This window comes from Prionailurus viverrinus, chromosome C1 (assembly GCF_022837055.1).
Source record: "Prionailurus viverrinus isolate Anna chromosome C1, UM_Priviv_1.0, whole genome shotgun sequence".
NCBI classification, from domain to species: Eukaryota; Metazoa; Chordata; class Mammalia; order Carnivora; family Felidae; genus Prionailurus; species Prionailurus viverrinus.
Window position 1 is genome coordinate 171,402,322 of NC_062568.1, and position 21,577 is coordinate 171,423,898.

At 55.8% G+C, this 21,577-nt stretch overlaps 1 protein-coding gene across 12 annotated transcripts in view; it reads left to right on the top strand.

The window, feature by feature from the left end:
- Positions 1-4,653: 4,653 nt before the first annotated feature.
- Positions 4,654-21,577, top strand: part of LRP8 (LDL receptor related protein 8) — a 76,093-nt gene continuing 59,169 nt past the window's right edge. For all 12 annotated transcript variants that reach the window (XM_047873852.1, XM_047873856.1, XM_047873853.1 and 9 more), the window contains exons 1-2: positions 4,654-4,789; positions 5,563-5,682. In XM_047873852.1, the coding sequence (XP_047729808.1) occupies positions 4,681-4,789; positions 5,563-5,682 (229 nt within the window). In that variant the 5' untranslated portion in view covers positions 4,654-4,680. The remainder of the gene's footprint in view (positions 4,790-5,562; positions 5,683-21,577) is intronic.

Here is a 21,577-nt window from a genome sequence, read left to right on the forward strand (position 1 = left end):
GATAACTAATACTATTAGGTAACATTGTCATCCCCATTTTATAGATAAAAACACTGAGGCACAGGGAGCTCAAATAACTTGCCCTGGGTCACACAGTTAGCAGGTGATTTAAACCTTGGCAGTTTGGACCTATATAAGTACACGTAATGAATAAGAATACCTTTTTTACAGGAATGAAGATATTCTGTCTAGCCAGAGAGTAAGAGGAAAAAATGCAGAGAAAAGTGGCAAAGAGAAATTAGCAATTGGCTCACAGTACAGCGGGAAAGACTTGGGCTAGACTTCTGTAAACTGAAGGCCATGGACAGTGGGAGAGCTCTGCTGCCCTTACAACTCAGCTGTGATTCTCAGGTTGTTGGTTTGTTACCCTGGCTGGGTGGGTGACATAGCCTTGGGTACCTGGGCGTGGGAATCTGACCCCCCTGAGCAGCCCCACCAGGAGTTATTACCCTGCACTGTCACTGTCTGCCCCCAGACCAGAGATCCTCAAAGGCAGGGACTTAGTCTTGCTCATCTGTGCCTCACCTAGCACAAGTCCAGTCAAGGAAGTCTGGGGAGATATATGCAGAAAGCCTTTAGGCTCTGGCTGTGACCTTTCTGGATGAGGCTGGAAGGCTTCCCAGAGGAGGAGGCATTTGAGCTCAGGCTCAAAGGATGAAATAGAAGTCAGACAGTGCAAGAGTGTTCTAGGCAGAGGGTACAGACTGGCAAAAGCCTGAAGCTCCAGTTCTTGTGGGGCAAAGGTGAGGGAGTGGAGCTGCATCGGGTGAGCTGCTGGGCCCCAGCAGTTCTGGAGGCAGAACATGGAGGCTTGGGCAGGGCAGAGTGACATGCTGACAGCAGGTGGAATGACATTTGTTTCTTTCTCGTGGCAAACTCACTGCGCTTGGGGTTGGGTTTGAGGGTTTTCTTCAGACACCCAAAAGCAGACACGGCCTGTACGCTTCCTTGAGTCATCCCAGGATGGAGAGAGAGGGCAGGTGGGGACAAATCACCCAGGCAGCAAAAACTGTACCCCAGTGTCCATTTGGTGCCTGGTGTCTGTCAGGGGCTGGGCTTTCTCCAACTGCCCCTCCCCAGAATTAGCCAACTTACGTGCCCTGAAAACTTCCCAGTTCTGCCACCTGGGTTCAAATGTTGGCTCTGTCATCTACTAGCTGTGTGACCTCCCCATTCCTTAATGTGCTCATCTGCAAAGTGGGATAAACACACAACTTGCCTCAGGGGGGATATTATAAGGACTAAATGAGTTAAAGCATTTAAAGCACTTCGATGGTGCTTGCCCTCAGCAAGTGTACTGTAAGAATTAGCTGTTATCATTACTTGGTACGGTTTACCTGTTAACCTTCTCGAGTATTTAAGCATCATTTATCAAATGCTAGTTGTGCGGCAGGCCTTGTACTTATCCTCTGAAAATAAGGATGAGTATGACATAGTCCTCCTGGGGGTACAGAAAACTTCAGCAAGGCAGAAACAAATATTGGTCAAATGTGCCCCATGCCAGAGACCCAGAAGTTCAGGAGAGTTGCTTCCTGTCCTCAGGGAGGTCACAGGCTGACTAGGGAGAGAGGGAGGTGGCCCAAGTTGGCTGTGGACTGAGGGGAGCCTAGAAAACCTCTGATGTGGGCTGTTGGGAAACAAGGAGCTGCCCATCTTGGCCACTGGATCTGGGGGAGACCATATGAACAAAGATCTCCCTTGGGAGGGGAAGTCAGTGAATGCCTGGGCTCAATCTTTATTCTTTGAGTGTTGGGAAGTCACTGGGGGTTTTTGAAAAGGGAGTTGTGTTTGAATTATAGTAACATAAATAATGGTTAATATGTGCCAACTGTATACTTCATCCTGTGCATACATAATCTCATCTAATATAATCCTCACAACCCTGTGAGATGAGTTCTGTCATCATTCCCATTTTAGAGGAAGACACTGAGCTACAGAGGTTAAGTGAGTTGCCCACAGTCACATAGCTAGGAAGGGAATGAACAGATTTAAACCCAAGCAGTCTAACCCAGAGCCCATGCTCTTAACCTCTCTAACCTTGCTGCCTCTGAACTGCAATCCACACAATAATCTTAAAACTAGAATCTATCTTGGAAATTCCCCATCTCCCCCATTTCTCAGATGAGAAACTGAGGCTTAACAATGGGGACTGACTTTCTTAAGATCACAGAGTGGAAGAGGAGCCGCTGACTTGGAGAGGTCAGTCTGGGCTACACGAGGACTCCATCCTGGGCTCCATAGTCCCAGGCATCCTGTTGTCACAGCAGGCATCACCGTGCTTGGAATAACACCCAAACTCCTTGCTGTGACCTACAAAGCCCTCATGTGATCAGAGCCTTCCTGACTCCCTCTGACCTCACCTGATGCACCCACCTTCTCCTCATCAGCAGGTTCCAGCCCTGTCATGCTGTTCCTTTTGCCAGGAATGCCCTTCCACCTGGTCTTCATGTTGTTGGGCATTTAGTCCATTTGGGCTGCCATAACAAAATACCATAGACTGGGTGGCTTATAAACAACAGAAATTCAAGTCTCACAGGTCTGGAGGCTGAATGATCAAGATCAAGGCACCGAAAGATCAAGACACCAGCGGATTTGGTATCTGATGAGAGCCCACTCCCTAGTTCACAGATGACTGTTTTCTCAGTGTCCTCACATGGCAGAAGGGCCCAGAGATCCCTCTGAGGCTTCTTTTATAAGGGCACTCATTCTATTCACGTTCTAATTGTCTCCCAAAAGACCCACCTCCAAATACCCTTGCACTGGACACTAAGTTTCAACATATGAATTTTGGAAGGACACACACATTCAATCTAGAGCATCCTTCTTGCCATTCAGGGAAATGTCACCTCCTCAGAGATGCCTTCTCTGTTTACCTGTTATTTCCCATCACTCTCACATCACCGTGTTTTATTTTTTTTCATAGTAGTTATGATGATCTGAAATGATCTTTTTTGTTTTCTTGCCTTTGTGTTTTCCTCTCCCAAGGAAGATGTAAGCTGCAGGAGAACAAAGAGAGACCTCCTCTATTTCTACACTGTATCCCTGGGCCTCAGATAATGCCGGGCACAGAGTAGGTGCTCCATACGTTTTTGTGGAAAGTGTGCATGCATTTCATTGTGTGTTGATGGCCTGTCTCCCCACCAGTCAGGGACTTCACCAGGACTGGTACCATGTCTGATTCACTTTGTCGCCCCTAGGCCCAGGAAAGCGTTGGCACAGAGCAGGGCTGGGATACAGTTGTTAAATGACTGAATGAACAAAGGATAAAAGGGGTAATGGCAAGAGCACTTGCTGGGCTCTCTGGAGTCTGTGCCCCTCTCCTATGAGGTGGCCACAGTCATTGCCAAGGGGCTGCCCCCTGTGGGAAGGAATATGGCTCAGTAATAGGGCTGCTGATGAGACAGTGGCTTCCAGGCCTGGGACTAACAGCTCCTGAAGCTCCCTCTTCTGCCCCTCTGTCATGGAGGAGAAGGGGCAGGGGGAGATGGAAGGGGGGGATTTCTACTGGGCCTAGACATCTGCCAGTCTGTCTCTTTTAGTGGCCAATGCCCTCAAACCTTATTTTCCAAAGAAGGTTGTGTGGGCTCGGCCTCACTTACCAGCAGGCAGCTAAAATCTAGTTCCCAGTCTGTTCTCTGCACCCTGGCATGGGTGAGATGGGACTAGGACCCTCCAGAGACGGGAACTTCTCCTTCATACAGAGGGTGGACAGAGGCCCTGGGTGTGTGTCCCCTATAGGCAGGGATAACACATTCCTTTTGTGGAGCGCCACAGTCCCCTCCCTTGTCCATCATAGCAAAGAATTTGCTGTTGTCCCTGCAGGTCCCCCCGATTGCCCCTTTGCCTGGCGCCATGGAGAATGCTGAAAAGGATGAATGCATAAAGTCCGTGTGCCAGACTGAAGCCACCTGCCTCACATCCTCAGCCACGGTCACATGAGCATGTAATATGCACAGAGGCACATGGGCACATTAACCAGTTCCACACATGCATCATATCTGGGTGGGAGCGGATGAGGCGTGCTTAGGTCCAGTCCAGCTCCCCCAGCTTCTCCTGATCTCACACGTCTTGGTATGGAGACCCTGACCCACCACCACCACCTCTGTCCCATGTGCACACTGCACAGGCCTGTGCACCAGGGAACATCATCTCCCATCCAGCCCAGGTTCACTCTTTCTTACTCACCCCTCAGCCTCCTATCTATCAGTCTGTCACCTCCTCCAGGCAGCCAGTGCTGCTTTCCCTGGCCTGTCTGCTACCTCTGGGGCAGGGGCCTCGCCCGGCTCATTCCAGCGTCTGCGGCTCCCACTCGCCAGCGGGCCCTCAGCAGGGTCACCGCGAGCCAGCCGAGGGAGGAGTGGACCAAGGACAGGAGGGAGGAGGGAGAGGCGGCGGCGGCGGGAGGAGCGTGGGGCGGAGGCGGCCGCGGGAGGGGGCGCGCGCGCCGGCGGCGGCCGCCCAGGGCCGGGGCCGCGCGCCCAGCCTGAGCCCGCCCCGCCGCCGAGCGTCACGGAACCTGCTTGAAATGCAGCCGAGGAGCCGGGGCGGGCGGCAGCGGCGGCGGCGGCGGCGGGGGCAGCGGCAGCCCCGGCGCCGCGGCAAGGACTCGGCGGGCTGAGGCGCGGCGGCGGCAGCCGCACGGGGTGCGCGGGGCGCGGCGGCCGGAGCCCGGGGCCCGCCATGGGCCGCCCCGAGCGGGGCGCGCTCCGGCCGCTGGCGCTGCTGCTGTTGCTGCTGCTGCAGCTCCAGCATCTCGCGGCGGCGGCAGATCCACAGCGCGGCGGCGAAGGTGCGTGAGGCTGGTCCCTGGCCGGGCTCTGAGCCGCCGGAGCCGCCAACAAAGCGCGGCCCGGGGACCGGGATGCGGGTTGCGCGGGGGCCCCGAGCCCGGGCCTGGGTGGGTTAGGCTTTTCGGGACCCAGTTATCCTTCAATTTGCCCTCGACCCCTCCCCCGCGGCTCCCGGTGTTGTTGGCTCTGCCCTCTGGCACCTGCTCCTGGGGGATGGGCCCCGTGGGGGCCAGGCGGGCCGGGAACTTTGCAGGTTAGGGGTGGTCATTGATGATTTTGGGTGGGCTGCGTGAATCTCGCCAGTGGGGTTTATTTGACACGCACGCCTCGCGGTGGCGGTGAGAGCTGAGCCGGGAGACTTCCCCGCTTGACAATGCGTTTCCGGCGACCCCTGCGCGCCGCGGAGAAAGAGGGGCTGCGTGCGAGGGGGATGTGCCCGCAGCGCCCAGTGCTTGCGTCGCGGTGTGTTCGGGGGCTCCCTGTGGGCCATGTCTGCGTAGATCTCTGGCTATGGGCCGTGAGTGCGAGTGAGTGTTCTAAATGGGGGGTATAGTCAAATCGTGTGACACGGACAGTGTGCTTGGCCTCGTCGTGCCACGGAGTAGCCCACCATCCCGTTACCATTCCCCTCCTTCCGGATCGAGGGGGCCCGAGGCCTCCCGAGGTCGTTGGCTCCATCATCGCCCCCTCTCCTGCACCCCAGTAGACCCCTCCCCCCAGCCAGGACTGCGCTATCCGCCACCCTGCTCACGCCCCCATCTCCCCCGCGCAGGGCCGGTCAAAGAGTGCGAAGAAGACCAATTCCGGTGCCGGAATGAGCGCTGCATCCCCTCCGTGTGGAGGTGCGACGAGGACGACGACTGCTCGGACAACAGCGACGAGGACGACTGCCGTGAGTGGCCGGCGGGGGAGGAAGGCACCGGGGCGGGGGCGGGGGCGGGGGGCTCCTTGCTCAACGCACACGTGGCTGCAGCCGCCGCTGGGCCACCTGCGTGGATCTCACTGCCAGGAAGCTGCCCAGGCGCCGCCTTCCTTAGGATTGGGTGGCCCTTGGCGACCCAGCGTGAGCTGGGCGTCCAGCGTGTCCTAATGGGGTCGGGGGCGGAGCCCCAGTCGGTGTGGCCCAGGAGGATGGCGCGCCACGCCCGGGTTGCTGGGCCGGAACGGGACCGTCCCTGTACGCGTCTAGCTTCCTGCGATCGGGTCCTCCTGGACTCCTGCGTCGGCCCCACGGAACGCACCGGTGTTTCAAAGTTCCAGGCGATTCCGGGCTTCGCCAGGCTCCTTTCCTTGCTGGTTTTTTGTGAATGAATGGGCTCCCCGGGGCCCCTGATTGGCTAGGCGAGGACCACCCCATAGGCCCCCGTGGCCGGAGCGGCCAATCGTGGAGCCGGAGGGTGTGCAGTTTTCTGGCGCCCAGGGTGCAGGGGCCCTGCCCCGGCCCCGCCCCGGCCACACCTCCGCGTGCATCTCTTGGGTTGCTAGAGCTGGCAAGGCCCTGGCGCTGGCTCCCGCTTCTTTTCTGCCTAGTCACGGTGGAGAGTTTTTTGTGCCACCCTGGGCTCTACTGCCAGCCCGGCTCGGGCATGAGTCATGGGGCAGACTAGGAAGGAGGGGGCCGGGAGGAACGGTTTGCTTCCTGGAGAGGGCCCGAGGATTTCGAGGCTGCGCGTGAACCCTCCGTGGTGGCCGTGTGCACGTGGCGGGCCTTCTTTGCTGAGTGTGTTTGTACACTTGGGCGCTACAGCTTTGCAAGTTCTTTCCTGGGGTGTTTGTGGGACAGAAGTGAGTTCGCCGGCAGTTACCGTGAAGGAGTGTATTTCCAGGAACAGAAAAACAGGGCTCTTTAGAAACAGACGCAGGTGGTCATTATTCATCGTTACTGAATGCCTGCTCTGTGCCAGCACTGGGGCACTTTGGACAACAGGCCCACTCCTGCAGGCCAGGGAGGCCCATAGGCTCTGCAGGAGGGCAACAGGTGGACAGATCCACAGCACCACACAGTGGCAGGATGGGTAGAGGGACACCTGGACGGACACTGTGTGTTGAGTCCTTGAGGCTTTTGTGTTTGTTTGTTTGTTTGTTTGTTTGTTTGTTTGTTTTCCCGTGGATTTGCCAGTCAGCCTCTGGATTCATTCTTAGACCCAACCCAGAGTTGGTTCTGTGTTTTGGCCCTTCCCGTCCTGTCTCCATCTCCTCACCTGACCACTCGGACTAATCGTTCTTGCCCTGTATTTGAACACCAGTTCTCTTCGTGTAATTGGAAGTAAGGAGACTAACATGTGCTGACCATTCATTAGCTGTGTGCCCGCACCGTGGTAAGTGCTTATCTCGCATAAGCTCCTTTAATCTTCTGAACAGCCCTGTTTTACAGACTAAAGAAACTGAGGCACTGAGAGATTAAGTTGAGCTATTGAGCTGCTAAGTAAGAGCTTGAATTTAATTCTTAGCCCAGTCATAACCCTCACCATTTATTTCCCAGGGCTATTGACCCAATGAAAATGGTAGTGCTGGAGTAAAATATTGCAGTGAGTGTCCTCCCTGGGAGTTGTTCTGTGGTTCCCCTTAGAGCAGGAGTGCCAAGGATGAGGCAAGCAAAGGGAAACTGCGAGTCTGGGTTGGTTTTACCTTATCTCCCTGGCTCTGTACAACAACAGTCTTGTGCGGGTTTTTCTTGTCATCCCCGTTTGTAGAGATAGGGATGCTGTCTCAGAGAAGTTGAGTGATTTGCCCAAGGTCACACAGCTGAGAGTGACAGAACTTGGTCAGGATGTCCACGTGCCTCCTAGCTTAGGAGTACTGCCTGCTGCAGTGGGGAGTGTGGTGCAGAAGGACCCAAAAAGGTGACCCAGGAGCTGGAAAGCCATGCTCTGAATGTTGGGCCTGTTGTGAAAGTCTGGGGAAGATGGAGGAGTGAAGTAACGGGTGGCCGGGTGACCCTAGATGGGACCAGGAGAGCTCTCACAGCCAATCTGGGCTCCTGCTTTTCTTCTGAGGTGGATGGAATGGAGTTGCAGGTGAAGAGTTAGTGAACATAAAAGCAAATGAGGTTGAGGGCTTGGAGTAGGAAGGGTGGGGGCTCTGCTGTTAGTATCAAGTATCAGTCCTTCCTGGCTTAGTTTTTCTGAGCGTGTTTCCTCATATTGCCAAGTGGGGCAGCTGTTCCTGCATCATAGGTTATACGCGTGGAAAGTCTTCAGACGGGGTTGGTTGGCGGAAGGGAATGGATGAGTCTACACCTCCTTAGAAAGGGACTCCAGGAGCCATCAAGAGAAATCTTGAAGAGTGGGGACGGGGGCTTTGGGTGACTGTGTCGGGCTACGTGTTCAAAAATGGTCTTTCGTCATTCCTTGCTTCCTCATGTGGGGAGTTTCCCCCACTGTGGGCCGCCTGCCCAACCTGCATTTCCTTGAAGTACCCTCCCCTCAAGTCTGTTGGCTCCTCCCTGAGCAGTCTCTTTGCCTTATATCTGACCCCCTCTTTGTCACTCCAACCCTTCTATCCCGTGAGAGAGCCTGAGCCACCCTACCTCTGGACCTCTCTGGGCCTGCAAAATGGGTCTTGCCCTCTGTCAGTGAAGTCTGTGTGAGACAGAATGAGTGCAAGCTCCCAACAGGGCCAGGATGCAGCCCGCAACTACCAATACCCTATGGAGGCTGGAGGGAGGAAGCTTTTACATTGAGGAGGCCAAGGAAGACTTCCTGGAGGAGGAGACAGCTAAGCCAGGCCTTGAAAGATGGTAACTAATATCATTCGCTCTCAAGGCTTACCATTTAAAAATAGGTGGTGCGGTCCCCATGTTGTGGAGGAGGAAACAAGAGTTCAGAGAGGTGAAACGACTGCCCCGCCCCGGAAAGTCACACAGCTCCTCAGGGTTAGAGCAAGAACTCAGACCAAGGCCTTCTAAGTCCTGATCTTCATCCACAGTGGGTGGGACTTGGCACTTACCGGAGACACTGGTAGAGCCGGGAGGATGGGGAAGTGAAGCGCTCATGGGGCTTCAGCTCCTAGCTCAGAAGAGCTTCAAAGCGGAGGAAAAGGCTGGAAGCCTGAGGACTATGCTCAAGGAAGCCCAGAGGCGGCCCAGGCAGGCAAAGTGAGGTGGGATCCCCGACTGTGGACCTGGGTCACGTAGGCCAGTTGGCTCCTTGGCCTCAGTTTCCTGTTGCTCTTTAGTGTCTGGGGACAGAGACAGGGGTTCTGGTCTCTGGCCAGCCCTTTGCTCCCAGAGTAACAGCAGCAACAGTGAACACTTACCGCGCCCTTGCATTGGCCCAGGCGTTGTGCCGAGATTCCACACGCGTCACCTCATTATCCTCGGTTCTGTAAAATGGGGCAAGTCTCTGAAGTACCTGCATTAGCCCCATTTTACAAAGGAACAGAGCAGTTAAGTAACTGGCCCATGGGTATTTGATGTTTAAGTGAAATTGCTGAGGTGTGAATGCAGGCGGCCAGCTATGGCACCTGTGCTGCCCCAAGCACCAGCTGATGACCTCAGGCAGGACCTCCCAGATCTCCATTTCCTCCCTTGAGGTGACATCAAGCCTCCCCCCACCCCCTCCCTCATGCCCGCAGCTCTGTGCTCCTCCTTGGGGCCGGGCTGCGTGTACAGGTAGACTGGTTTCGTGCTCAAATTCTTCCACCTTGTTCATGCTTCTTCAGCTTGCCCTTGTACTCCCAGCCCCCATCAGCCCTCCATCCTAGGTTTAATAAAAAATGGCCGCAGTGAGGTCTCCCATGGCTGAGAGTTCATTAGCTGGGCAAGGCCAGGCTGCAGGAGCACTGAGGCTTGCTGGGAAGCAGCCTTGTAAATAATTAAAGCTCGGCCACAGCTCCCAGCTGGGGCTTGCAGCCAGCATCTGGCCTTCAGAGGGCTGCCTGGCCTTGGCCCCGGTCTCACACCCCAGACCCTAGGCCCCGCTTCATCCCCTTTTTGGATGGACTCATCAGAGAGACAGTATTACTCCCCTCTGAACTGCGACCTCCATGTGACCAGGCAACGCCACCATTCACAGCCTTCCTGAGGCTCCCACATACCCACAGGATAAAGTCAGCTTAGACCTCTCTGCATTTGGCTCTCTGTGACTGGCTCCTGTTGCCACTCCCCTCCAGCCTCTTCCTTTGAGCCCGAAACACTTGAGTTGTAGCTTCTCTCTCACTCTGGCCTTCCTGCTGCTTCTCACCTCCAGGCCTTTGTGCTTGTCATTTCCTCTGCCTGGGTCGCTGTTTCTGCTCCCTCACCTGGCTACCTTCTTATTGCCATCTTAGAAGATTCAGTGCGGGTGTCCCCTCCTCCAGGAAGCCCTCCCTGCTACCCTCTATTCCCAAGGCCAAGATACAGGAGTGAAGAGAGTGAGAAGGGACTTAGGGAGCTGTGTTGAAATCGTAACTCAGTGGGGCCCTAAATCAGACACACATAGTTTTCTATCCCAGCTGGGACCTTTGTTTGATAGGCCTTGGGGGAGAAGATAGTCTCTCCTTCCCAAAGATATTCTGAGGATTGTGTGCCAATGAGGCAATGTGCCTGATGAGCAGCAGGTGTTCAATGAATGGTATTAGGTGTGATGGTTCTCGGAGGCAGGAGCTTCGCTGAGTCTCTAGGAACCTGACTGCTGGGGTCTCTGCAGGTCACCCAAGAGCCCCCTGCTTCCCCTGCCTCCATTTGCTTAGCCAGATGTCGGAAGGTTCCTGCACTGGGGATTGCCTCAGCCAGTGGGCTTCCCGGTAATGGTGGATGTGGTGCCAAGGCCATTTAAATGGACCTGGATGTGGCAGAAAGGTACCCAAGGAGGGGTTGAGGGAAGAAATGAGCCAAACAGGCCTGATTGGTCTCAGTGGGTGAGTGGCCTGGGGCCCTGGGAGAGGCAGAGGATGGCTGCCCTCAGGCCCTGTGTTGGTCCCGAAGCTGGTTTCCGTCCTGTCTGGCCTGTATTCCTTTCCTCCTGGCTGTGCCTGCTAAAGGAAGGAAACCCTACAGCCCCCATAGCTCCGCCCAGCAGGCCCCAAGCTTCCCTGTCTTCTAGATCCAGGCTTGTGCCCCCAGGGCCAGCCCCTGTGAGCCTTGGGAGCGTTTGCTGAAGACTCTCCCTCAGGGTCTTTCCACAGGCCCTCCCTGGACAGAGTTGTGCTCTGTGAGCCCCTCTGCTTTCTCAAGACTGCAGCCCCCTCCCGCCCTCCACCCCCCAGGGGCAGTAGGCCTCAGGGTTGGTTGGCTCCATCCTCCCTAGTTGTCATTGGGCAGCTGGCTTGACAGTTTTTCCCACCCTGGGGAAATACCAGCAGCAGGTGAAGCCAGAGAGATGCCCCCTGGGGAGAGGATAGGGAGCAGGAGAGTATAGGACCAGATTGTACCCCCTCAAGCCATATAACCAAATGGAATCCAGCTCTCCTGGCTCCAGGGTTAGTAGTCAGAGCCCTGGGGCAGCTCTGACCCCAGGAAGCCAGACCTGGGGCCCCACTTCTAAGCAGCGCTGGTAACACCTGCCCCCCCCCCCCCTCCGAGCTCTTGCATATCCAGATCACTGAGTCTTTGAAGGCCTGGTGGAGAGGCCACCCCTGGCCAGGTTGCCTTCCCTGACCCCTTGTCCTCCAGCTCTCCTGTTCCTGAGCTCCTACAACATGTCCTTGTTCTTCCCTCAGTCTCAGATCCTCCTCTACATTGTCTGTTCTGCCACCCTCATGCTGGGCACTAGGGATTCTGAAAGAAGGAGTTCCCTAGAGGGAATTACACACAACAGACTTTGGCCACTTAACCCATGCCTGGCACCGCGTCGGGCAATTTGCATTCGTTAGCTTTGCTACTCACAACCCTGTGAGGGCTATTTTCTTATTATTCCCATTTTAAAGATGGTGAAACTGAGGCCCAAAGAGAAGTGACTTGGCAACGTCATGAGGCTGAAGTGGTCTGGAGCCTGGACGCTTCCTCAGACTCTTCCTCTCCCCAGGACTCTTCTGCTCTTGTGGGGGTGAGAGAGCCTGGGGCTCAGAGGATGTAGAGGAAGTGGGTTAGTAGCAGCGATGTCCCAGGCTGCAGGTTTCTAGCCTGGCAGGGACTCTTCTCTGGAGATGCCCATGGAGCATGAACATACGGTGCTCCTTGTGCAGCCTCCCACAGGTGTGACCCTCCACAGTTTCCAAGGCCTCTCTTGGCCATTGCCTGTGAGGTGGAGATTACTGTTCCACCTGTACGGATAGGGAAACTGAGGACCTGGCAAATTGCCACTGATACAGGTGCATTGCTCTATGAGTGGAAAGATGTTTCCTCCAGGAAAGTTCAAGAGCCCAAGTCATCAGGACCATCCATCGAGACATCAGAGTGTGGTCTTCATTTCTCTGAACCTCCCACGCAAGTCCCTGATCCTAGGTCTTTGCACATACTTCCCTGATGACCACCCATCCCTCAACACCTAGCTCATGGCCACCTCCGTGAAGCCTTCCCCAGCTTTTTAACCTCTTCTGTGTCTGGATGCTCATGGCTTTGTGCACCCTTGTCATAGCCCCTCATAGGAAGTCCAGGTTACTAGGGAGTGTCTGAGCAATTTGAGGTGACGCACAGGGTCTGGCACAGGGGAAGTGTTTGGAGGATGGCATGTGAATGAATGAACATGATCGAGGAAACGTCACCTACTTTTGAGGGTGAAAAGCTGATACTGATCAGATGGGGGGCCCTTGAGGACCAGGAAGGGAGCTGGGTCACTTGAAGCCCAGAGAGTGCCGGTGGCTTATTGACAGTCACACAGGGCCTGGCCTGCCTCCTTGCATGTGCGTGTGGGCTTCTTAGTGCCCACCCTGCAGACTTGGGTGCTTTTCTAGCCCTAGGCTTCAGAAACTGAAACCAAAGCCCTGGTGTCCAGAAATCGGCCCTAGATGTCATCAGGGACCCATTCTCAGAACCAGGGTGACCTCACTCCCTGGGCTGGACTTGAATCAAGACAGCCATGCTCCCCCCTCCCCCTGCCACCCCTGCCCTCTCTCTTCCCTGCTGGATCAGGGAACAAGGTGTTCTCAGGATGAGGGCTGGGCACAGGCTTCTGCACAAGAAGCGGCTAGGGGCTCCCACCCTGGGCCTTACCTGCCCCTGAATTGCTCATCTAAAATCATGTTAATTATAATAGGAGTTAATGAGTGTGCTTGCTGCTGAGGACTTTCTCATGCAAGACCTCCCACAGCCAGTACCGTAAAGGATCATCACTGCACTTCACAAAGGAAAGAGCTGAGGCTGCAGGAGATGAGGTCACTTGCTCCGGGCAGCCCGGCTGGTCAGTGGCAGGACTGGGCCACGCCTGTCCGGCTGCAGTCTATCACAAGTGAAAGGAAGCCATATGCGCTCACACATCCCAGTCACAACAGCGAGGGTGGCCCGGGGGGCCTTGCTTCCTTCCCATGCACCCCAGGCATCCCGCTTGCCAGCCCCTACCAGTGGGTATACTGGCTCCCTCCTGAGCGGCTCTGGCCCCCGGGTGCCCTCAAGCATGAGCTGGGCCCCTGAGCGGCAATTTTAATCCCCAGCCATGATTGTCTGGCGCCTCTCATAAGCTGCTGAATGTCACAGACCCCAGGAATAGCCCCTCAGCCCGAGTGGTTCAGGAAGGGGCCCTGACTGTGAGTTCTTCACCTGCTGCACCCGGTGTGACCTCTGTATCCCTGGCAGGGCCCAGCCCAGATGCCCACAAGCTAGCCGCTTTGGGGGTATAGAGCCCAGCACACATCAGGCACCTTAGGATGCCCTGTGGTGACTGGGAGAGTCCCCCAGGAGAGGCAGGGATGTGAGGCTCCCAGTTCCTGTGACCACTCATGCCCTCTACATGTAACCTGCCCCTTGGAACATGGCAGAACAGACAGCCCAAAGCCTCTCTGGGAACTACCAGTCTGGGTCTGTGGGAATGGTCATGTGGCCAACATCCTCCCCTGGTCACTGACCTTGAGGTGCCACAAGGAACTTTATCCCAGACACTCTGGAGACTATTTCTTTCTTTTTTAAAAAACTTTGTTTTTTAACGTTTATTCATTTTTGATTGACAGAGAGAGACCGAGCACAAACAGGGGAGGGGCAGAGAGAGGGAGAGACAGAATCTGAGGCAGGCTCCAGGCTCTGAGCTGTCAGCACACAGCCCAACGTGGGGCTCAAACTCACAAACCGTGAGATCACTATCCGAGCCAAAGTCAGACACTCAACCGACTGAGCCACCCAGGCGCCCCCCAACTCAGTTGATTTTATTTATCTTTCCAATGGAAATTACTTTGATTACATAAAAGTAATTTTCTACTTGTAATTTCAAGAAAAACACAAGCAATACAGAGAAGCGAAAAGAAGAAGGTGACGGTCAGCCTCGGCTATACCGTCACGTGAGCAGCATCTCCTCCTGGAGGATTTTCTCTGCTTGTGAGCGGGTGTGCATGAACACACGTATTTTTTTCTTTTAACAAAAATGAGGCTATGTTAATGCTAATTGTTTTCTCCCCACGTCAAGCATGACTTTCTTTGTCAATAACAGTAGAGTCATATCATTGTTTCCCAGGGCTAGTCAGTCATCCAATGCAGGAATCTTCCATAACTTAACTATACAGTCTCCTATTGATAGACGTGTGTTTAGTTGCTTCTGTTTTTTGTCCTGTTGTCCACAGCCATGGGATACGCATCCTTGTGCTGTATACCTTTGTGCATTCGTCCTTAAGATGAATTCTTAGGAAAGACATTGCCAAGCACATCCATTTCCGTCCTTACCATGGTGCTCTCTCGAGGTGACGCTTTCCCACCTCACTGCCACACCCCTGAATCCCCACAGCCCTTCCCGGCCAGGCAGGCGGCCCGCAGGACCTCCTTGAGCACAGGGCCCCCTGATCTCCGCCCCGTGGGTCAGACAAAGTAGCCAGATCTGGGCCACGCAAAGCAAAGCAAGGAGAAAGGACAACCATGTTCTGGCCTCAAGGACTCCCCACCCCCACCAAAGAAAACAAAAGGGAACAAAACCAGTCTTCATTCTTCTCCAGATATTTGTAGAATCCATTCCCACATCATTGTAATCGTTGTTCTGTATCGGCCTGTAACTTGCTGAGTAACCCTGGGCCAGTGTCTCTCCCTCTCTGAACTTATTTCCCCTTACCCATTGTTCCTTGCTCCACCTGCCTTGCAACCAGCAGTCTGAGCAGACTCCTCCTCCCTGGAGCTGGCTCAGGGCCCGTCCTGGCCTGGGGGTGGGGGACCTATGGCGTTCCAGCTCCTTACTGCCTGGGAAGAGTTAGTAGAAGCATTGCTGGCTTGGTGGGTGGATTCTGGGCAGGCAGACAGAGGGTAGTGGACTTCGTAGGATCTCCTTCGTAGGATCTCCTTCCAGAACTTAGCCCCGAGGCCCAGGTTCCTTTCCCTTCTACCCTTTCTCCTGTGCCCGTGATTGTGCTGGGTATAGTGGCGGAATGGACAAAAACAGACCCACGAGCCCCGTGACTAGCTGGGGTCCCTGGTGTGGGTCTTCTATTCGGAGCTTTAGATCCTCGGTCTGTGAAACAGGATAATAAGCCCACGTCTCAGAGGTGTGCGGGCTGATGTCCTGCTCAGAGCCTGGCCCTGAAATTGAGCATCCCTGTTCCCCTTCCCTAGCCTGTGATCCCTGCCAAGGGAACGGCCAAGCAGAGGGACTGTCAGCAGTTTCCCTCCTCGTCCAGCAAGGACACAAGAGGGGCAGCTCCTGGAATGGTAGCGGGAGAGATGTAGGTCAACTGGCCAGTTGGGAGAACTCAGCTGCCTGGAAGTGTAGCAGCTTCTCGGATTGGGAGGGTCTGGAAGAACCCGGCCACTGTGCTCCCATCTGCTTTGGGGGCCTCAGGGCGACTGCTTCCGGTATGGTCTGAGGGAGCTGGCCAAGCAGAGGGGCCCAGGAGAACTGGTTAACTAGCGAGCCTGGCATGGTTAGTTATCCAGAGAGGGCCTGAGTTCACCGACAAGGCCAGGTTAACATCAGAGAGTTGGCAGCTGATGAGAGGCAGGAAGGCCCCGTCAGGGCCAGGTTAAGCTGCTCGAGTGAATAGCTGGAGGCCAAGGGTGGGCTTTCCTGGTGGCCCGAATCCAGGGACATTCAGGCCAGCGCTTGTCCCTCCCTCCTTTACTTCCTGGACCCCGAACTGCCACCTGCTGCCCCTATCAGCCACAGAGCCCTCTCTCAGCCATGTGCACCAACACACATAAGTGTGCGTGCTCCAGGAGGGGGTGTGCACCGGGCGGGAGGTGACCCTTCTGGATATACGAAGCCTGCGGGGTCAGGGTGACGTTCTTCCTCCCACGCCCGCCAAGACAGCCGAGCCAAGCCAAGGCCAAAGTCCCCCACTGGGTGTTTGTGGCAGAGAATTATTTGTAGCTGGATAGGCGCCAGCAGTCTCTGTTCCCAGCCTGCCCCCTGCCACGCCACAGCAGCCTCTCCCCGCTAAGCCCCAGCCTGCAGCCCTCTGTCTGGCCCCCACCTACCCCCACCCTGAAGGCTGAGGTTGATATAAACTCTGACCCAGATGCCAGGCCCACCTCTGCCCCACCCCAGCTCCTACCTTGCCGAGTGACATTGGCAGGTCCCTGCCTCTCTTGGGGTCTCTGCTCATTAGGAGTAGGGCATCCCTCTCAGACCCAATTCTCTGGGTATCTTTTGCTTTCCCCTAAGAGCCAGGTTGTTCACAGGAGCTGGAGTCTGTCATGGCCAAGCCCACGGTGTGGGGGTCGCAAGGAGCTGCCCCTTTCTGAGGCCCCGGAGTTCCAGAGCAGGGGCTGTGACATCCAACCCCTCCCACAGGGGACGTGGCCTGAACCATAGAAAACATACTACAGCCACTTTGGAGTTTCTGTCTGTTTTCCTGCTGAGTGTGGCTGGACTGATTCTTTAATACCTGTGAGCTAGACAGAACAGACTTCATATCAGCTACATGGGTGATGGTCTCCTCTCCCCTTCCCCTTCCCTGCCTGCCACAGCCGCCTGCTTCTCAAGGGTGTGGGAACAAGCATGCCTCCTGACCCAGTGTCAGCCAGACCTGGGTTTCCCCTGTAGTTCTTCCACATCCTGGTTGGGGGCCCTGGTGCAAGCCCCTTGAACCTGAACCTCAGACTTCTGTACAGTGAGCAGTAAGTAGTCCCTGGCCTTTGCACAGCACCTGAAACCTCACTGGGTCCCACAGAGCCAGGAACTGGGCCGCACCACAGCACAGGGGTCTGCCAGCCTGTGTGGTTACAGTTCCTGTTCTCTTTGCCACCTCCTCTCCCAGACCCTCGGCCTCCCCCTCCCTGGCCTTTGGCCTTGCCCACGCTTGCGGATTCTGCCCTGGGAGCGGAGGGCTCCGTCAGTCAACTGAACCCTGTTGAGAGCCAGTCCCCCCAGGCTCTCAGTGCCACCACACTAGGAACCAGGGAGCCTCTCCTTGTCACTGACTTGCTGAGTGATCTGGGCAGGTCTCTGCCCTTCCCTGGGCCTCAGTCTCCCCATCTGTACTGGGAGAGAGTTAGGGTTGGATCTGGAGTTTGAGTTCCTGTGGGCAGCTTGTGAAATTCAGATTCCCTGGCGTGGCCCAGGCCTAACCAAGACCTCTGCGTGCTGTGCAACTAGGTGGGAGCCACGGATGTGAAGACTCCTCAGGCCCTCCTACCTCTGATGGCTCCTGCGTGCGTGCGTTGTGTCATCCGTGAGAGGCTCCACTGTGACACAGATAAGAGCAGGGCCTTGAGCCAGGCGGCCTGGGGGCGAGTCCGTACTTCACTTCTTCCTAGCTGGGGGACCCTGGGCAAGTTACTTCACCTCTGTGAGCCCTCGTCTCATCTGTAAAATGGAGCCATCGATCCCTACCCCACAGGGTGGTTGGAGGACTGTGTGAGTTAATTTAGGGAGAACACGAAGAGTGGTCAGTGCTCAGTTCAAGACTTGCTAGGTTTATGTTGACCTCCTGCTCTGAGCTCCCGTCTCCTGTCGGTCCTTCAGGAATCCCCTCCTGTGCCGGGTTGCTGCGCTGTCGTATGGAATGGGAGGAGCCAGGGAGCCCCCAAAAAGGCTCCTTTGTGTCCGCTTCTTCCCGGTGGCCCCAGGCCAGAACTTACTGTCCTAATTTAATTAGGAAGAGTCCTTCCAGGGACTTCATTAGGAAATGAGTCCAGAGCCTCAGAGACCTCTGGGAGGGGTGGGGCGCAGGAGGAGGCTGCGTTGTGTCTGACCCTGCCCAGCCCTTGGCCCTGTGCTCCAGATGTGCCCAGGAAGATAAGGGTGCTTGTTCTGTTAGCGGGGAGGGTGCAGACCCAAGACATGGAGCATGGGCAGCCAGGGCCTCCATTCTCTGTCCCCTGCCCACCTCCAGCTGCACCATCTCCGCTCCAGGTATGGGTAAAGGAGGTTGAGAGGTTTCTCTGGTTCTGTTCTGCCCACTGCTGGTACCCGCTGTCCCCAGCCTGGCACAGAGCAGGCCTTGGTGAATGTATGTTCGGTGAATGAATGAGTGAGCTGTGGCTCCTGGGGCTAGACCTGCAGCCTCATTTGGCCCAAGGAGCCTTCCCACCCCATGCCGGTGCAGGGATTCCCTCAGCAGCCCTGGAGGTTGGAGTGGGGCATGTCCAACTTCTGCCTGAATACCTCCGGGGACAGGGAGCACACTAATTGACCAGATAGCTTCTTCTGTTCCTGGATAGCTCTTCCTGTTAGAAAATCTATCTTCCTTTTCAATAAAACAAGCCCTGCCGCCTGTGATCAGCTCTATTTCTGAGGCCTCTGCTCCAAGAGACTGCCTCCCCCCTTCACCCCCCAAGCCTGCTCAGCGTCCCTTCCCAGCTGTGACAGCTGACATGTTATGAGACCTGAGGTAAGGCCCATTCCCCTCTTGGGCCACTGCTTCTTGGTGCCTGGCAGGCTGCACGCTCTTGGGCTCTGTAAGTGCTGGCCACCTCCTGTGACTGTGACCTGCTTCCCAGGGAAGTGGAGAGTGAAGACAGGTGTGCCATGCCTAGATGTAAAGTGCCGTCTCTACAGACATCTTGGTCTCCTAGTTAGCAGGGCAGCAGTTCCCAGACCCCACAGTGACCTGCAGCCCAGCCCATAAACACTCCGGGCTATGGTGGGCCTCTTCTGCCCCTGGAACTGGTTCACAGCGTGGACACCACTCCAGCCTCGGTTAGGAACCTAGGGGTCAGCACCACCCCTGTCCCCTCGCTGCTAAGGGTCGCTAAGTCCTTAGATTCCTCCCCTGCCCTGCCAGTCCAGGGCCTTTCCCCATCCCACTGCGCTATCCCTAGACCAGTACAGCAGTGACAACCTAAATCTGTTCTTCCCCTCCAAACTGTTCTCTGCTCAGCAGCCAAATGCTGTCAAGCATGCAGGGCTTTGTCCCATCCTTGCTCAGCATCCTACAGTGACGTCTACCACCCAGAGGATCAAGTCTGCTTGACTGACATTCAGGGCCCTTTAAGACATGCACTTGGCTTCTCTGCAGCCCCAGACCTCACCATCTACTTGCCCCCCAAATGCCATGACTCTGTGCTCCAGCAGTACCCAGAATGAGGAGCAATATCACAGAGCATCGTACTCTTATATATAGTTCCCTCTGCCTGGAAGGTTCTCTGCTTGTCCAACTGCTCTTTACCTCAAGAGTCACTGATTCCAGGGACATTTTCCCTCCAGCTCCAGGTGGGTCTGGGCCTCCTCTGGGCTGTCCATCCCTGTGTTTCTGTCTGTCCTTGCCACTCTGCACCGGGATGGTCTGATTAAGAGTCTGGTTGACACCAGACCACAGGCCTCAGGGGGATGGGGCAGCGGGACCTGGCCAGAGCCGGAGGAGGAGGAGAGAAGGGAAGAAGAAGGCATGGGGTGCTCTCTGGCTTTGCATATGCCCAGTGCCCCTGCCAGCTGTTTGTACCCCTCACGTTGTATGTGTGGGGCATCGGTGTTTCTGAGAGCCTGAGCTCCAGTGTTCACCAAAGGGGTGTTCTGTGCCAGTACCCTGCCAGGACCCGGGAGGATCTGTAGATGGAAAGCAGGCCCTGTCTTCTGAATGTTGGCTGCCTAACTCAATGTGTGACCTCAAGTAATCAGCTTCACTTCTCTGAACCTCAAGTTACTTTGGCTATGAAAGGGGCAGAGGGCCCAAGACACTTCCCCTTTCTCTCAGGCACATCTGTGCTGTGGCTGGGGTCAGATATGGCCCTGCAGGGCCCTGAGACTGTGGCTAGACCAGATCTTCCTTTCTGGAAGGAACAATTCCACAAACATTTGACCCCTGGGGACTTCATGGGGTAGGAGTGGGCATGGGTTTGCTCTCTTTTTAGGGGAAATACCCATGCCTGCATTTGCCCAGCAGTTGGAAGCTGCCAAGAGCTTACTCCCATCCAGGGTGATGGTTTGCTCACCAGCATCCTGGTTTTACAACTAAAAGCCCCAAGCTACCTGCACCCTGCGAACCCCCTCCAGGTCTGCAGCAGGGCGACCCCATTGCTTGTGGGTTCTGCTGCCAGTTGGGCGGGGCTCACTTGAGATCAAGGAAAAGGCTGAGTGTTCCCATGTTTGGGGAGGACTGGAGGAGAAAGCCCCCTTGGAAGGTCTGGAGGAGCTGGGGCATCATGGATGGGGTGCTGGTGTGAACAGGGCTGGGTGGCATGACCATTGTTCTGTTCCTGACTCTAACATAGCTTTGTGACTGCTCTCTCCGAGCCTGTCTCCCCAGCTCTTCCTCGCTTACTTCACAGTAGTATGGTGAGGATCGTTACCTTGATGACCCTGACTTGCCTTCCTGCTGTCATTTATATTCTTCAAGGCATTTTCCCATTTTTTTTTTTTTATGTCCCATCTGGCCTCGCTACTCCCAAGATGAGCATTCCCACATTAAATAAGAAGAAACTGGGGACACCAAACACTTGCACAAGGCTCTACAGTTTACAAAGCCCTTTCCACGTGTTGCCTCGGGGGCTCCTAGTGTCCCCTGGGAGGTGGGCCTGGCAGGATTTACTGCACCAGTTGTACAGTTGGAGACGCCAAGCCCACAACCCCACAGGATGAAGGGCTGAAAAGAAGTGAGTGGCCATGCTGTGTGGGGGTCACTGGCTGGACGGTCCTCTCCCCTCCCACTCCCACTTTGTCAATGTCTTCATCAATAGGAAAAGATGGAGACAGATGGAAGGGAAAGGAAGACACAGGGAGGAGGGGGAAAGAGGAAGGCCATGGGGTTCGGGGGTAGGGGGAGAGCGCTGGGGAGGCAGGGGGAGGGGGAGGGGTCCAAACAGAGCCGCTGCTTCCTCTTGTGGTTCTCACAGTCTGTCTGCACCAATTCCTGACAGATGGAGGGAAGGGGAGATCTAGTGCCAAGAGGCTGTCACCGCAGGCGGGCAGAGCTGGGGGAGAGGGTGCTTTGTGGCCAGGGTTTGTGTGGGGAGGGGGCAGCAGCTGGTGGTCTGGCTGCTGGCTCCTTGGAACCCGCTCCCCGGGAACCATGGTGGTAGGGGGGCGTGGATGCTGCTGGGCAGGAAAATGGGCAATGGGGTGAGCCTGTCACCTGCCTGGGACTGATCATGCCCTTGCTCCTGCCCAAGCAGAGTCAGCCACTCCTCCCTTCTCCATACCCTGTGCCGCAGGGCCCTCCCCCCAAGGACACCTCTTACCCACCCCTCACTGGGTGTCGGTCGGGCTGGGCGAGTGCTCTGGGGGCTGGGGCTGAGCTGTGGTCAATGTGGACCAGGGCAAGGAGAACATGGGCACCTGGATGCCTTTGGGATTCTGGGGCCATGGGGGGCTCAGAGCAGGTGGGGTCCAGCCTCACATCTGCAGGACCAGAGCTCAGCCCCTTTT